This window comes from Drosophila ananassae, chromosome 2R (assembly GCF_017639315.1).
Source record: "Drosophila ananassae strain 14024-0371.13 chromosome 2R, ASM1763931v2, whole genome shotgun sequence".
In the NCBI taxonomy this organism is placed as follows: Eukaryota; Metazoa; Arthropoda; class Insecta; order Diptera; family Drosophilidae; genus Drosophila; species Drosophila ananassae.
Window position 1 is genome coordinate 7497516 of NC_057928.1, and position 17598 is coordinate 7515113.

The 17598-nt window shown below is 35.4% G+C and overlaps 1 protein-coding gene across 2 annotated transcripts in view; it reads left to right on the forward strand.

The window, feature by feature from the left end:
• Positions 1-17598, forward strand: part of LOC6506224 (gamma-aminobutyric acid receptor subunit beta) — a 33482-nt gene that overhangs the window by 10042 nt on the left and 5842 nt on the right. Inside the window, exons 3-7 of one of the 2 annotated variants that reach the window (XM_032453595.2) lie at positions 1837-1934; positions 2214-2281; positions 9866-10092; positions 11493-11575; positions 15268-15405. In XM_032453595.2, the coding sequence (XP_032309486.2) occupies positions 1837-1934; positions 2214-2281; positions 9866-10092; positions 11493-11575; positions 15268-15405 (614 nt within the window). Of the gene's footprint in view, positions 1-1836; positions 1935-2213; positions 2282-9865; positions 10093-11492; positions 11576-13317; positions 13456-15267; positions 15406-17598 lie in introns of both variants that reach the window. The other variant, XM_044714857.1, reaches the window with a different exon arrangement.

The following is a 17598-nucleotide window of genomic DNA, read 5'->3' on the forward strand; positions in this document are numbered from 1 at the left end:
TTCCACTGCCCTGGGAATAGAGCGGCATAAGCGAAGTTGGCGAAAAGTTTTTGGCGCGTCCTTCAAGTAATTTTTATTGCAGGCTGTCAAAAACTTATTGACAGCACCTGCCAGCCAAAGTAGCAGCAGTGCATAAATTAAACTTTAATGGCTAGAGTGTAGACCGTAGAGCGTAGAGTGTAGAGCGTGTGGCAGAAAGAGGTTGGTTACGACCAAAAATCGTAACCCACAGCAGCGGCAAAAATTGCGCATACGCAGCATTGTACGCAAGCAAACACCCAATCAAAAACTCAAATCAAATAGCAATCAAAACTTTTTCATTATCAACATCAGACAAGAGGCCCAGGCAGAGAACCAGGCACAGGACCAGGACCAAAAAATAAAAACCGCAAAGAACCCAACAACAATAGCAACAGAGTATTTTCATGTACGAGTATATTTATAAACACGCTGCCATTTTTGCCGTCGGCTTTTGCTTTGATGCCCACGCTGCGTATACACAATGGCCCGCAATCGACTTGGGTTAAAGCTCAAGTGAAAGTAGGAGAAAGGGGGCTGGTGGCTAGGGGCGAAGGAAGAGAGAGCGGACGAGCGAAGAGAGTATGGGTCGTGGCACGCCCAGGCTTGATTACAAAAATTATAGCCGACTTTTGTGGGCTGCAAAATTAAAATCATATCAAATCAGCCACAACAATTGACTGGTGAATGTGCAAATTAGGCAAAATATATATACACACGCATATACATATATTTATTTATACATGTAGGTATGTATATATATTTATAGAATCTATAAATATATACCCGATGTGCCAAATGAAAAGCAAACAAGACACATGCCAGCGAAATGAGACACAGAACTCCCGAAAAACGCGCACGCGCGCTTAAGAGACAAAATTGTGCCTTTTCCTTTGCCGTTGCCGTTGCCGTTGCTGTTGTTTCTGTTTATTTGCAGGCGCAACTTTTATTAAATTGTGATTTTGCTCACCACATCGCAGGGTGAGCGCTACCTCTCCTCCCACCACCCACTCAACCACCCACTCCACCATCCAAAGACCCTGCAGAGCCGAGTCTGAGCTGTGTATCCAATGGATTTCTGGCTTCTGGCAGAGTTGGAATAACAACAAACGCGCTTTAATAGCACAGTTTAGCGTAGAATAGACGCAAATAAACAGGCATTGAAGTGCCTTCGCCTGGCAGTCAACTGGCGACGTATGCCTGTGCCTTCATTGCCAGGCTCATGCAATAAATATTACATACAAACGCTCGTGTTGGGGCGCACTTGATGCCGCATAAAGCGAAAGTAGCACAAGCCCAAACACACACCCACACACACGCTCTGGGCCTACACTCTGCACCCACACAGTGGCACTTAACCTGCAACGACTGCCAAGCGCAATGTCTGTGTTGACTGTCAGTCGCTTTTTCCAGGAAACGCTGAAAGTCCTGCCACACACAACCACGCGCACACACGCAGAAAAAAAAAAGAAATCTCACACACGCTTGAAAATGATGCACAGCAACAAATGCTTGAGCAAACATTAAGGTTTCAACCAGTACAGTAAAGCATAGTTAAGATCAACAGAAATTTTCGTGGTAAATTTTCAGAGAGAAAGTAGAATTTAGAATAGAGTTTCTATAGGCTACAGCTGAAGCAAAATGTTATCTCATTATAGTCCCTATTCAAGAAGCTCCACTGTATTTACCAACATCAGTGATTCTCATTCCATTTGCGTTGCCTGACAAATGGGTTGCATTGTTGACTCTTGAATTGAATTGAATTGAACTGGTTTGAGGAGCTCACTAATGAAATGAAAACTCTTTCTTTCTTTGCAGAACCGGCGGTGGGAGCATGCTGGGGGACGTAAACATATCCGCTATCCTCGACTCCTTTAGTGTTAGTTACGACAAAAGAGTAAGACCCAATTATGGTGGTAAGTAGACCAATCTGCGGACACTGAATGTAGAAATCTAGTCACACTTACCCAGTTGAATGCAAAACTGCAAACCCAAAACGCAACGCGACTTTGAACGAAACGCAAATGGGGGCACAGCCCGGTTTAATGAAATGAATCGAAAATGTTTAGGCGCAGGGGTGGTTGAGGCGCAGCGATTTAAATAATATATAAACCATTGAGAATCACTAATGAGACTAACAACCATAATTTTTACAAATAGCTTTATAACACCTACTATAAAATACGTGTTTGCAGGACCTCCTGTCGAAGTCGGAGTCACCATGTATGTGCTATCGATCAGCTCGCTCTCAGAAGTGAAAATGGTACAAACTAATTGAACTTTGTACCTTTCTATTATTGTTACCGTTAAGCGCTCTCTCGCATACTATCTCTAATTATCTAACTACTCCTAACTCTATCTCTCTGTCTTTTGGTCTTTGTTGTTGGACTTTACTTTCTAGTTATCCTTTTTTGTTTAAGTTTTGAATTCAGTTCCTGTACCACTTAACGCATTAGTTAACACACGCTCTATAACACACACACACACACACCCCCCTAACACACACTTATCTTGATTTGGAAACCAACAACCTGTTTTCAACTGTTTTGCTTTGTATCTTTGTAACACTCTCTCATCCATATATAATCGATAGATTAGACCGATCTATTGTTTCCAACCCGTTAACAAAAGTACACCAGTTGAAAGTGTTATTTGCGATTTTATCCACACACCCCTATCCACACACCTATACCTGTATACCTGTATACCTGTATACTGTTCTTCCTTCTATTTTTGTTTTTTAGTGTTTTGTGATTTGTGTTTGTATATTTCCTGATTTTCAGATTTCCGGATTTCCCATTCAGTTCTCTCCTTTTTGGTACTAAATCTCTCAAGCTGTAACTCTTCCGAATGTTTAGTTCCATTTTTATAGCCGCTGTGTTTTTTAGTGTTTTTCTCCAACAACTTCTCCACAGTTGAATTTGTTTTCACTTCCGAAATGAATACTTAGCCAAGGTCTGTTTTGCTAGGAGCTGACTCGATTTAGGCCATACCCATACAAAATTTATAGGCACTCTCGTCCCCCCGTCCCGTTTTTGGCTAAAACGGCAAGCCACTTGCCGCTCGATTGTTTTTCTCAACTTTATAGTGCAAGAACACCCCCTCCCTCCTTCAGCATCGTCAACACATTGTAAACTAAATGTCAACTCTAACTCTCTGTCTCTGTCTCTCTATATAAACCCTCTATATATATTTTTATGAAATCAACGATTGGCAAAAGCTTTTTATGTTCCTTAAGCTCGACAAAATGACTTCCTATGTGCTCACCGTTTACTTTTTACCTCTGTGTGTGTTTGTGTATGTCTAATTGGCCAAGCACAACTCCAAAATTACCCACAACACACATACACACACAAACATCCGTCCACGCCCACTCAAACTCACCCACATATATGTACCACCCTAAAAACTAAAAACAGCAACCAAAAAAAAAAAAAAAAAATAGAAAACCATCAAAAACATTTCAACCCTTTCCGGAGCATTCTTCCTTCCATTTCTATGTATAAAATCGAAGCATAGCATACGTATTCCCCACAAGAACCACTCCAAAAGTATCTTAAACTAAGCAATACTCTTGCCTCTCACCTCATGCGTATTGTTTCTGTCTTCTTCTTTTTATAGGCCCACCTATAAACTCAAATAATTCAAAGCTTCAAGATACATTTTATAGCCTTACTGCTGCCAAATCGCCATTCCCAAATAAAAATAAAACATATCTATTTTTATCTTAAAGCAAAATAAAAATAAAAACTAAAACTACAAACAAATGGTGTGTGAAATCCGCTATTCTAATTCACTTAAAATTAGTATAAAATTTAAATAGATGTTTATTTGCTAGGTGCCATATGTATTTTTTTCGTCAATAATGTTTTTGAGCAACTGCAACTTTTTCGTATAGCTGAGCAAAAAATAAAATATACAAAAAATCAGAGTAGTAGACTGATTTGGTTTTCATTCGGCGCGTGCATTAAAAACAAAGCAAAAGCCTAAACACATTTAAAAATGAAATATTAAAATATAAAATACAACAATAACAGAGCGCACCGCTTGCCAATTTAACTGTTTCAACCGTACATTATATATTTAATTTTGCTAATGGAAATTAAAGAGCACCCGAGACGAGCTAAAGGAAAGCCAGACGATTTCCTAAAAGTAGGCAGCGAAAACTAATGTACAATGAGCGTCCTGCGTAATGCGTCCATTGTTTCCTGTACCGCTGTGTGTGTGTTTCTGTTCCTCATATATAACATACATACTTATATAGAAATACTTTTTGGGTTTTTAGTCACATCTAGTCTAACATGAACAACTACAAATACAGATATAGAACAACTACAACAACAACGACAACAATTCACAACGAACTAAAAACCAAAACCAAATAACGAGCAAAATGAAAATTCCATCAATCCGTGTGTGTGTATATGTTGCAGGTCCCCCTGTGGAGGTTGGCGTCACAATGTATGTCCTCAGTATCAGTTCGGTTTCGGAAGTTCTCATGGTACATACGTTAATATATACCAAAAACTAAATAAAAATAAAACAAACTACAAACTACAATTTACAACAGATACAAACAAGAGAAAAATAAACATTTTTCTTTGTGTTGTGTTTCATTCTTCCTTATTTTTTTTTTCTCTTAAATTCAACTCTCAAAGAAAGAAAATCAAAAATTAATTCATAAACCTACTCGTATACTTCTTAATTTCTCTCAGTCTCTCTATACCTCTTACCTGTAACTATCTCTCGCTCTCTCTCTCTCTATATATCTATCTCTCTCCTGACTTTCTACCTCTCTCTATATATAACTCCCATATCTTTAAACTATATGTTTATATCTCAATGTCTGTCTCTGTTGCTTAAAAGCTCATTTTGTGTCTTAGTATATTTTATTAAAAACTCTATTTATTTTTCATTTCGATAATTGGCCAGAGACATAAAAATTCTTTACGATTACGTTGATTCACTTTTGGTTCGTTACGACCATTCAAAGCCAACTGCAATCCACCCGATTTACAGTATAAATATATATCTATATACATAATACCATTATAAATATATCCAAAATTTCTAAATTACAAAATTAAATGTTGTGTGAAACGAATTGTTATTGCAATGCAATTGCCAAACAAAAATATATCAAATTCCAGTGTTGCATATTCGTTTTGTGTTTATTGTTTCATTCAATGTTAATACATAGGCAATGATTGTTCGCAATTGTTTGTTGTTCCATTTCATTTATGCTCCAAGCAGTTTACGCCAAAAAGCTTCTTCTCAACTCAAACAATACTACTACAAAAATAAAATAAACGAGATACACAAGCTGAAAATCACATCAGAAATTACTTTTAAAAACCGAACAAATTTTTTTTACAAAATTTTGATGTTAATCTTTGAGATCAGAATGTGCTGCTCTCTCTTTCTTCGCCACTCTGTTTATCTCTTTCTCTTACTCCAACTGAACTACTATGCTGCGTATACTGTCGCTTTGAAATGCCATTTCTATTCGTTTGTTGCCTTTTGCGTTCCATTAAGTTTCATATTGCTCCTTGTCTCCATCGCGCCCCAAACCACCTACCCATACCATCCACCCACCATTTCCATTCCCATTTTCCATGGAAAATTGCGAAAAGTCAATCAATCTAATTGCTGTATAAATCTTTATTTATCGCCTCATCGAGTACATGGCTGAAAGTTCCATCCCATCACCATTATCATTATCGCCGCCACACCACCCGCACACTGACACAATGCTGGGCCTCCAAAAGTCGAGAAACGAGAGATATTTATGCCATATTCATATATCTTTATATCTATACCAGGGATGCCCAGTCCCATTGCTCTCGTTCCTCCTTTGTTGTTGGATTGCTCTGTCATATGGGTAGAGCAAAATCATATACGTGTGCTGCTCCCAGTATAGGCAAGGCAAATTACAATAACAATTTTTCGTAGTTTAATAACACTTAAACAGTTTCAACACTTTTCTGGCATTTTGTTGTTGGATTGCCGAAAACTTTTCACTGCAAAAAATCACTTCTTGTTGTGGTTTTGGACAGAATGGTTGACTGTGGAACGATGCATTTTTTCTTTGTCGAAAATTTTCTTTGCGAGCAGCAATGTATTATATGTAATATAATAATAAGCGGAAACAAAAAAATTAATTTGGAAAGGCATTTTATTAAATGCTATGCTAAAGTATCTGCGTCACAAGCCGATATGGAAGCGCAGTAAAAAAAATTCGAAAAATAATTGAGCATATTGAAAATAATTATAATCCTAAAATTAATTCTCAATTATCCGAAAAAATTTTTTTTTTTTTTTTCTGTTGAAAATGTTACAAAAATTTTTTTCAGTGATACGATAGAAAAAAAAAAAAAAACTATCGCTCATATGTATTTGTGCTTTTGTGCATAGGTATTGGAATTTGCTCTGTCATAAGCAGTGCTTGGGCACCCCTGATCTATACTCTCATATAACCGTCATTCTGCTACCCAATTGTACTTGTTGTGATCTCTGGTATGCAAAGTGCAAAAAAAATCAAAATAACCACAGCAGTCCCATTGACGAGGGCTGCGCGCATGCGTATTTGTTAAATAAAAAGTCAAGTGGAATATAAATGAATATGAATGAATATCAAAGTAATCCACACAGCATATACTCTAGCATATATAATCAGCTCGGTGTCGATGTGTTCGTCAAACGATATATGGAATAAATATACAAGGGACTTGAATGCCTGTTTCTGTGTTTTTTTTTTAGTTTCTTTTCATTTAATCCTTTCGCGGGGACATTGAGACAGGGACGATGGCAAGATTTAGTTCTTTTTCCTTCTAATCAAAAATACTCTATATGATATTGGATTCTTAAATTAAATAACAATAATTATTCTGTACGCCGCACGTTCTTATTTGTTATGTATTTTGTTTCTTACAGCTTCTAAAAAATATTTTCCAAATTATTTAATTACTAAACATATATCATAAGGGGGGATAGAATTAGGCCCCAAGGGAGACATTTATTTTATTTATTCTCCGCAACACATTGAATCGTTTTACACTGTCACAAATTCTATCTTTTTCATCGAATTTGCCAGGATTGAGGGTGAAAAATAGAGAGCAACCAACAGAACTAATTGGCAGAAGATGATTTCTTGAAAAAGCAATTAGACTTCGCTGCACTTTTGCTGCATAAAATCACAAAAAATACAAATATATCAAAACACTCTCTCACATTTTAAGAAATGTTCGTATGACACAACTGCACCGTTTGGCTTTGGCAATCAATTTATGCGAAAATAACATGCCCAACACGAAAGTAAACATGAACACACTCTCGTATACACAATCCAGCAAAGTAACTTACAACTTACAACAAACTTACAGGAACAACAACATGTTCATTTCCAGTCCGATCATTTCTTACATGACAATTTTTCATTTCCACATTTTGTGTTTTGCTCGGAACAGAACAGAACAGAACAGAATTGCTACGCTGCTAATGAAAATAATTCAAAAATAAACTGAGCCAATGCCAAACCGAAACAAGAACAACAACACGCATACACACAGATATATACACACAGCACAACTCAGATACAGGATACAGATACAGGGCATACAGATACAGATACACAATGACATCGCAGACAAAATTTACATAAGGCAACCCATCCAATCCAATCCAAATTCAGCCGAGCAGCGAGGCAGTTAAAATCAACATGACACAGTCACAGAAAACAAACAACAACATGAGGTTACAAAACAACGAACAACAAACAACAAAAAAATGGGTAACAAGGACCAAAGATACACCATACAACCATGCCACATGCCAATATATATCTATACATATGTAAATTGTAAATGGTATAAAAAGATATATAAAAATAAAACAAACAACTCGATAGACCCTCTCACGTTTGGGGTTAATTGTGATGCCATTGTAGGCACATTTCCATTTATATATACTCGTTAACTGACATGCACATAAGTATTCGTATTTAGAGTTGATTTTGTGTATGTGCCAAGAATAAAAAATACAAAAATAAAATACCAGGTTGACCCCAGATCCCCAGAGACCCCTTTTTTGCAAGAAAATAAAAACAAACCAGAAAAAAAATATATATATAAAAAATTCAAACCCGAACAGAGTTATGGAAATTGCATTTAATCCACACTTAAATTAAATTCCATTATCGATTGCGCTTTAAGTTACCCTACCACTTCAGTTTTTAGTCCTTAGTTCGTATTACAATTGGTTTAAAAACAAATTATGTTTGAGCTTTTGTTTTGTGAGTTGGGCGTGCCAGAAGCCGAGTGGAAACCAAATCTGCCAGTTAAACTTCAAAACGTTGATGCGAATGCGAAGAAGATTGCAGGCAACCCACGACCACGAACCGTGTGCAATTTTCGCATCATAAATATTATATTGCCTTTATACATATACATAATAAAAAAAAAAAAGAGAAAAAAGAAAATTACGTATACGCTCTGTAGACAGACACAGCTAAACGAGCAGCTCGTACAACTCAGCGTGCGTTAAAGTACTGCCAAAGTACCCAAAAAGCAAGCAGTGTGCGCTCTATAAATATTTATAACTACTTACAAATGTTATTACCTGCTGTAACTACTACAACTACTTCTATTATTATAGCATTTGCATTTACATTTACATTTATCTTTAGCATTTACATTTGCATTTACATGCTTTTACGTTTAATTTTTGGTTCGTTGTCGTGACGCGCTTGAATATAATGATATGCAAGACTGAGAGAAACAACTCGAGTAGTTGTCTTTATACCGTCCCTAAACCCTAACCTCTCTCTAACCGAATAAAAAGAATCCACACACACACACACTGGAAATCCACCTAATCCACCCACCACCCACCAACCACTACCACCTCACTCAAACACACAGATACAAATACAAACAGAGCCACACAGCCGAATTGTTTGTCGTTTTACAATCGAATCCCCAATCGAATCCAAACCAATCCAATCCGTAGCCTAGAAAACGCTTAGCTTCGAGCCACTGCAGCAGGACAAGCCGAACAGCAGAAACTCAAACCGAAAACTCAAATAAAACAATGAGTTAAGCCAAACTACCGATACTCCTGTATAAAGCCAGCCTGTTGCCATAGATGCCAAAGTAGTAGTTACCAAAAAAAAAACCCAAAAATATCCCCTCTAGTAGCCAGAAAAAAAAGCCAAAGCTACTTCACATCACAGCAATGAATCCATACGAATATTTGTGAGAGGTTTCTGTACTACTTATATGCTTACCCGATCCCAATTAAAGTCCTTTATTGCTACTGTATATAAGCCTTTAACTTGAAACTGAACTATTTTTTCCATTACCTGTTTGTTTTGATTTCAACTTTAGTTTCCTTATTGACGAGTCCCAATAAGTCTGTACAAAAAGTTTTAATTCGAAGTTTTTGCATGCCATCTAGCCACCCATCCTGTCTTCCTGTATAATTACAAAAAGAAAGATTAAAATTTGAAATTGTTGCACGTTATGATTCAACTTGATTTCAATTTGCCGCAAGACATTTTCTTTGTGCGTTTGTTAAGTGTATCTGTTGTGCCCAAAAAACTTTCCGCCTAGTTTCTACAAATTCAACTCTAATCTTGTTTCCATCTCTAAAACTTTCCTATAATTTGTTAAAATTTTTAATAAATAAACACACAATACTTTAGTTATTAGTGGTTTAGTTTAACTATTAAGTGCTCACTGCCAATTTTTACTAATATGAATAACCTCTCAATCTCTTTTTGCTACCTTCCCCTATTTTTAAACCAAAATACGAAAAAAATCGAAACAAAACCGAATTGTGAATTAAATAGGACTTCACATTGGATTTTTACTTTCGTCAATTTTGGACCGATCCTCGTTTAGCGTATAGAAAACGACCTGGTGTAGAAACACTGTCGGTTGGATCAGAGTTCATTAAGAATATTTGGGTACCTGACACCTTTTTTGTAAATGAAAAACAATCATATTTTCACATTGCAACAACCAGTAATGAATTCATACGTGTGCATCATTCTGGATCGATAACAAGAAGTATTAGGTAAAAACAAACTCTCAACTACCGCAACTACTGCAACTACTCCCAAAACTCTAAGCTCTTAATGAAAGCAAAAAAAAAATACATTAACATTAACATTAATTAATTGTCTGTATATGTGTATGTGTATTTCAATATTAAACAACAATTCACCCTACCAACCAACCAACCAACCAAAAACAAAAACTAACCCAATACCAATAACCAACCAAAAAAAAACCTCCAACCTCCAACTATTTAAATCAAAAAATACTTCAGCATTCTACTAACGATTTCGTTTGAACAAATTATCATTTTTGGCCCTTTTTGCAACTAACTTTTTTTCTGTGTGTGTATAAATCGATGTTGTAATTTTTTAAATCTATACGAAAATGGAAAAATTCTACAGAACGAAAAACAGTTTTCTTCCAAACGATTTTACGATTTAACGATTATTCAAGTGAGTTCAATTGGCAAGTGAAAGTGAAAGAAAGTTGGCAGCTTTTCGAAATGACAAGCCGTATTTGTACATAGACTATCTTTTATTTTAACCAGTCCAGAAAGAAATTAGTGACCGAAGCGCGGCCAATTTTAATAATCGATTGGCTGGGGATATCCTGACTCATTTCATATCATCCATGGGATAGTAAGACTCTCGCATCACTTCGACAAAGCCCCCTCTCGATAAAAAAACAAATGTATGTGGCTCATGTAGTGTAAACAACAAGCATATTACCTCTCCCAGAAATCGAAAATTGTTCAGCATCGACTACCAGGACTCGTGGGTACCTGTCTCATGTGTATCTGACACCGCAAAAAGGTTTGACTGGCCGCAGTAGCAGGGCTACTGGGCGCACTATTTTCTACTACCTTTAAACAAGAATCTGTCCAAAATAGCAACCAAATAGCATCCCCAGCAGCCACCAAAATCAAAACCAGAACTGCAATCGCAACAATGTCATACCATAATAGCCAAAAGCAACAAACTAAGTATGAGTAGCGTTTAATTTTTTGTAGCTGTAAGCAAACTTAAACAACGACTTAACAACCTAACAATCTATGTAAGCCTACTAAAGCCTACCCTATGATATAAGCCCTGCGTAAGAGCCAATCGCCTCACTATTTACAACTAAACTGCCACTCAAAGTATCTCTCACTTACCAAAAATAAATAAAACAGCAGCAAAATATATATAAATATTATAGCTCATATCCAATTGAACTCGCTCTGTATGTAATGACTTGAACTTGAATCCCCCAAGATTCCCCCCCATGTATATAGTACTAGAGTCTGATTTTTAAAGTATCTCTGCTCGTTTGTTTGTTGATGTCCTCCCAGCTGCCTTTGAATCTGTTACTAATCGAGTGCTTTCTTTCCCCCAATAACTCCTGCCCAAAAAAAAAAATACAAAATATCTCCTTTAGATTGACAATTACCGCATCGTGTCCGATGAATCTACAATATTTCCCAATGGATCGCCAGCTGTGCCACATTGAAATCGAAAGCTGTAAGTACTATGATCTCAATTACCACTGAACTCTAGCCAAGTAACTAACGCAATTATAATGCTAAGTGAAATCCAAGTAACTATTATGTCGAGAAATGTTAACAATTACGAAACAAAGCAATATGTGAACAAGAAACCAACTCATTCAGAATGTGAAGCAGCCAACTCGGCAGGGGAGTGGCCAAAATGAGGTGTCCAGTTTGGGCCAAAAATTGCCGTTTTGTCAAGTGCTTAGTCGTTTCGCCTTTTAACCAAATTGTATTGTAGCCTGCACCTATTAGCCAGTAACCAGTAACCAGTAACCAATACCCCGGTGCCGGAGCCCCAGCTGCACCCGAGTCTTGGCCACTCCAGTTAGCCGAGTTAAATTCAATTCAACAGAACAGAACAGAAACTGAACTGAAATGAATTCAACTCTCAATTCTCTCAAGCAAAGGCCGTGCGCTGTTTGTTCGGTGTGGGCAGACAATTTAAACTGAAATCATATGTGAAAATATCCAACCAAACCAAACCAAACCAGAATCAAGCCAGAACCAAACCAAACCGAAACCAAAACAATTAAAATGCAAGCAAGTAAATTTTAAGTGCCTCGACACAGACACAGACAAAAGATACAGATACAGATACAGATACAGCTACAGAAACAATCACGTTCAAATAAATAAAAAAAAAAAAACACACACACAGAGCCTCAAAAAGCAATTAAGATGCCTTTGATGTCAATTGTGAACAGAGCAATTATGTTGCAACAAATAGCAGGAAATCGAATTGAATAAAATTTAATTGTCTTTAGGTGGAGCTTAGGTTGTGTGAAATTGAATTTTCGGTTATGAGGATAAGCACAGGCTCTCAATAGATTCAAGTACTCTTTTTATTTGTCAATATATATATATATATATGTGTTTTTAGTTTCGTTGTGCATATTTTGTTCAATCAAAATCAAAATTGTCCCCTCGCCCAAGCAAAAGAAAATAATCAAATCAATACCAAACTCATCTAAAGAGTTCAACTCCCACCTCAGATATTTTTGGTCATTTACGTATTTGTTTTTTGAAACTTCCACGAAGTTGCAAAGTGTCACAGCATCTTTATCCGCATCTACCCGAATGATTTACCCAACAACAGCAATCAACCAGTATCAGTATCTATCTATATAAAGTATATATCACTTATATATCATCGCAAGTGCAGTTCACAATTTCATGGCGCCGTGTATTCATGATGAAAAATTGGTTGGTTTTCGGTCGCCTTCTAAATTTCAGGAACCATGATACCGAAATATGATAATATATGCCTCTGCCTATAGTTCGATGGTTTTTTTCTTACTAACCACGTCCACTCATATGCGTCCCTGTTGGATTAAGTTGAATAATTATAAGTCAAAATACCCCATACACAGCACGCTTTTGCTTAAGATCTATTATTGTATATACGTTCCAATATGCATACCATTTACGTATACGACCTCCTTTGTCAAAACTCGCCAAACACACACCCGAAAAACATTAGCCTTAAGACTGTATCTATTCCAAAAACATCATGAAGAGTGTGTGAGCTAAGTATTCTGTTTATAAGTCCCCGCTAATCAACCAAAACACCACTAAAACGAAAAAAAAAAAACTAAAAATACAGAACATGAAAACAATAAACATCAATTAATTAACTACTGCCCCCCTTTTTGCAACAACAACTACAACCACATCTACCTACAACAACAATCTTCAAAATCAACAACAATGAAGTCGGTTACACGATGCGAGATATCCGATATTTCTGGAGAGATGGACTGAGTAGTGTTGGCATGAGCAGTGAGGTCGAACTACCGCAGTTCCGAGTTTTGGGACACAGGCAGAGGGCGACCGAAATAAACCTAACCACAGGTACCCCCATACATTAAAAAAATCATAACAAACCAATAAAAAAAAAACCATATATATATCTATATCTATATGCAAAAAAAAAAAAAACAATATAATAATAATAACAACATCAATATAATCACATTACCATTTCCTTTGTTTTTTTAAAACAAGCATTTTTCAACTTGAACTTTTAACCAGTTTTCCATTTTCCGTTTTCCGTTTTGTCGTAATGGATTTCGTAATCGTATTTTGATTTTGTGTTTCTGAAAAAAAAGGGTTAGCGCATATCCGAGAGTAACGAAACACGCACATTTTAACCAACCAACCAACCAACCAAAAGTTTTGTGTTATTTTCTCGTCTACTTCTAATACTACTACTACTTCTTCTTCACCAATATATATATTTATCGAATATATCTTTATCGAGTGCTAACCGTAACTTGTGCTACTAACCAGAACAATCGAACCCACTTTCCCCCATCTACTTGCTACCTATATATACATATATATATTGTGTTTTGAAGTGTCCTCTACTAACCTCTGTTGTGACTACTCGTTGATTTCATCTCTTCTTTATTCTCTCTTCCATTTCTTTGATTATCCTTTCGTTTAGTTTCAACCGATTTCTACGATTAACCGATTACCGATTACTCTTTACTGTTTACCAATTTACCGTTAAATCGATCAGTAAAGCAGCAGTTAGTGGCGTAGTTGAGCGATAGCTAGGAGCAGCCATTATGATTTTCATTTCCGTTATCGTTTACATTTCCGTTTCCGTATCCGTTTCGATTTCAGTTTCTCAGTATCAGTATCAGTTTCAGTTTCAGATTTTTGTTTCATTATTTCGTGTCGCAAGAGAGTCTAGTTTCGTTTGCTTGGGTAGGCAACTAAAAGCAACTAAAACGCTAATGAATACTAAGTAATCGACCTAAGTAAATGCCAAAAAAAAACGAAAATAAGAAATTTGTAAAAGCCAATGACTAAAATAAACAAATAAAAACAGATGACACAAGAGCACCCATTTCTGACACCAAACATCTAGTTAAGTTTTATTAGCTTTAAGCCAAAATACTACTGCCAATAAGAACAAACAGTAGCTGTAAGTCAACCAGAGCGTGCCTACTAAATGCTCCTCAATATTTAACAACTTACAATTAGTTATGCTTTGCCAATGAAAATTCAACAATTATAATGCATTTTTAGCGCAATTGTAATATACGAACAATTAAGAATTTTAGAATTTCTTCTCGATTAAATAAATCAAAAAATATATTTTTGAACAACACTCAAAGCGACAAGTTCTGAATGAGACTATTAATCAACAAAAAAAAAAAACAACCAATATATACAAAAAATTGAAAAATGTTCAACCAAAGCCTTATGGAAAAAAAAAGAACGAAACCACAAACCAAAAAAATTCAAATATACTGCAAAAAAAAAAAAACTGATTTAATTGAATTGTTATAAAATTTTCTATAATAGAATAGAACTTATTAATAGTCTCACGAAATGTATTTTTTGTTTTATGCATATTTTTCAACAACAACAACAACTACAACGACAACCTCACCACCGAACTGTGCCAACAACAACAACTACTACTACTACCAAAACAACTGTAAAATAAACTCGTCCAACAATTACAACAACAACAAATACGACACCAAAACTAATACAAAAACTGAAAAACCCCAAAACCAAAACACCAAAACTGTACAATATGCAATTTCAAAAACATAACAACTTAAACCACAACAACAACAACAACAACGAAACAACCAAAACAACAACAACTACAATTAAAACTAAACTATATACACAACTATATAGTCGGCTACACGATGCGTGACATACGCTATAAATGGAACGAAGGCCCCAACTCGGTCGGTGTCTCGAGTGAGGTTTCGCTGCCCCAATTTAAGGTCTTGGGTCATCGTCAAAGAGCTATGGAAATCAGTCTTACCACAGGTACCTGTAGACGGTTACCGATTTTCTTTTAACTCAAACTTTACTTTTACCTACCTATATATATTTATATATACATATATATATACAATACCGATGATGACTTATCTATATATAAACATATATCTATATATAACATACTATATATAAATATATCTCGTTATGATTTTGCGTTTTTTTTCAGTTTTGCGTTTTTGATTCAATTCTACAACTTGAGGCTCTTTATTTCGATAAGTTTTGCTTATGAGTTTATGATTCATTTATCGATTCGAAATAATTTTCTCAAGCAGCATTTGTAAAAAGTTATCCCCAAAATTCAATCATGTTATGGAACAGGCTTACCAAATCGAGAAGAGTTGGAACTCGAACCCTGGTTCAAGCACCCACCACCCCGGGAGCTTCAAGCTGGGTTCTGAGATATTTAACTGAAACCCGACCCGAAGAAAAGTGAACAGAAAATATGAAAATGCATGTTAAGCATCCTAAGATTTTTACATAATTTCTATTTCCATTTAGCTAGAGTTTGTTTCATCAACTTATCTAATCCATAGCATACAAAATACCAAGCAATAAAGTTAACAACTAAAATAATAATAATAATATTACAAAGTGCATTTAACATTTAAAACTAGTCCACTTTCATAGTCTAGATACTAGACTCTAGCCTGATAGACTCTTCGCGTCCTAGAGCTTTCCCACTTTAACTCGTACCTACAGGATACTACTGTTCATATATCCTTTAACGCAAAATCAACGCATGTTACAAGCTAGCAACAATTTTCCAACTTTAGTTTGTTCATCGAATTGTTTTCCTTTCGGCTTACTTTTACTTTCCGATCTCTGAGTTGGTTCCAACTTTATTTTGAAACGCTCATAAGTTCATAAATTACAGCAAACCATGACAAGAACAGAAAAACAATCGAAAAATAGAATAAAACCCAATCGTATCATTGGTAATGCCAAAAGAAATGCAAAAATCAAACCGAATCAAATGAGAAATCAATATGAAATTGAAAACCAAATCACCTAGCGACCTTTGTATCATAGAACCGAACTAAAAAGCAATGAGAAAAAAAAAAATGATAATCGTATGCAAATTATTAAGAAAGTAATGGAAATAGCAAAGCTTAACTGAATATGGCTTTTCCTTAGTAAATCATGCTTTTGATTTATGCCTGACACATTATTACAATACTTATAATCAATTCAATTTTTTAAGCTGCCAAATGCCCACACTCATACTCTCATACACACACATACACATAATTTTATTAACTAGTCACAGAAATTAGTTTTTACTACCAATAACAGCAACAGCTATCTAAAAAGTATTTACCAGTAATTTAAAACGCTATCAAAACTCATTAGCATAATCAAACAACTACAAACAACGACAACAATCAACACCAAACATTCTGTATTGTAAATCAACAACAAACAACCACAACAACAGCATTAATATTTAAATAAAACAAAAAAAAAAAAATCGAACAACCAAAAAGTTATGCAACATATATTAAAAATTTTACTCAAATCCTAATACGCAAAAAGCATTCAAACGTTCAAAATTATCGAACGAGAAACAATGAGAAGTTCAAAACCATTTTATACATACTTTATGAATATATATATATTTACCAACCTAAATCAAGCTAAAAATATCTTCAAAAAATATATATATATATCGAAAATACAAAACGCCCTCCCAAGCATGCTCTCATCTTATAAAGTTTCTTTTACAAAATCTTTAACAAAATAAATATATAACTATATAGACCAAACAGCAACAGCATTGCAGGCAATTCAAATGCTCCTAATTAGGTCTTAGACTAGCTGCCTCTATTCATATTTCTTTGTATTATTTCCGTTTTACTCCTTTGGTGAGATTTTTGGCCAGTTTCAGTTAACCTACTCTAATGCAAGCCACTATTTTATTTCTCAAGTACTTTTGACTAACCTTACTCCTATAATCCTATTTTTCGTCAAACTAAAGAACTGAGGTTCTTGCAGAATGATGTCTAAAATGAATTATTTAAATATGAGTGAAGTGGAACGTTCTGCAAGGATTCGTGTGGAATGCTTAGAATATTTTTCAAGTTTAGTTATTGACCTTAGCTTTGACTTGACCATTTACCATTTCGTTTTTAGCCCACACTTAAGTACCTAAATATCTGTTTATTGACGTACATATATTGC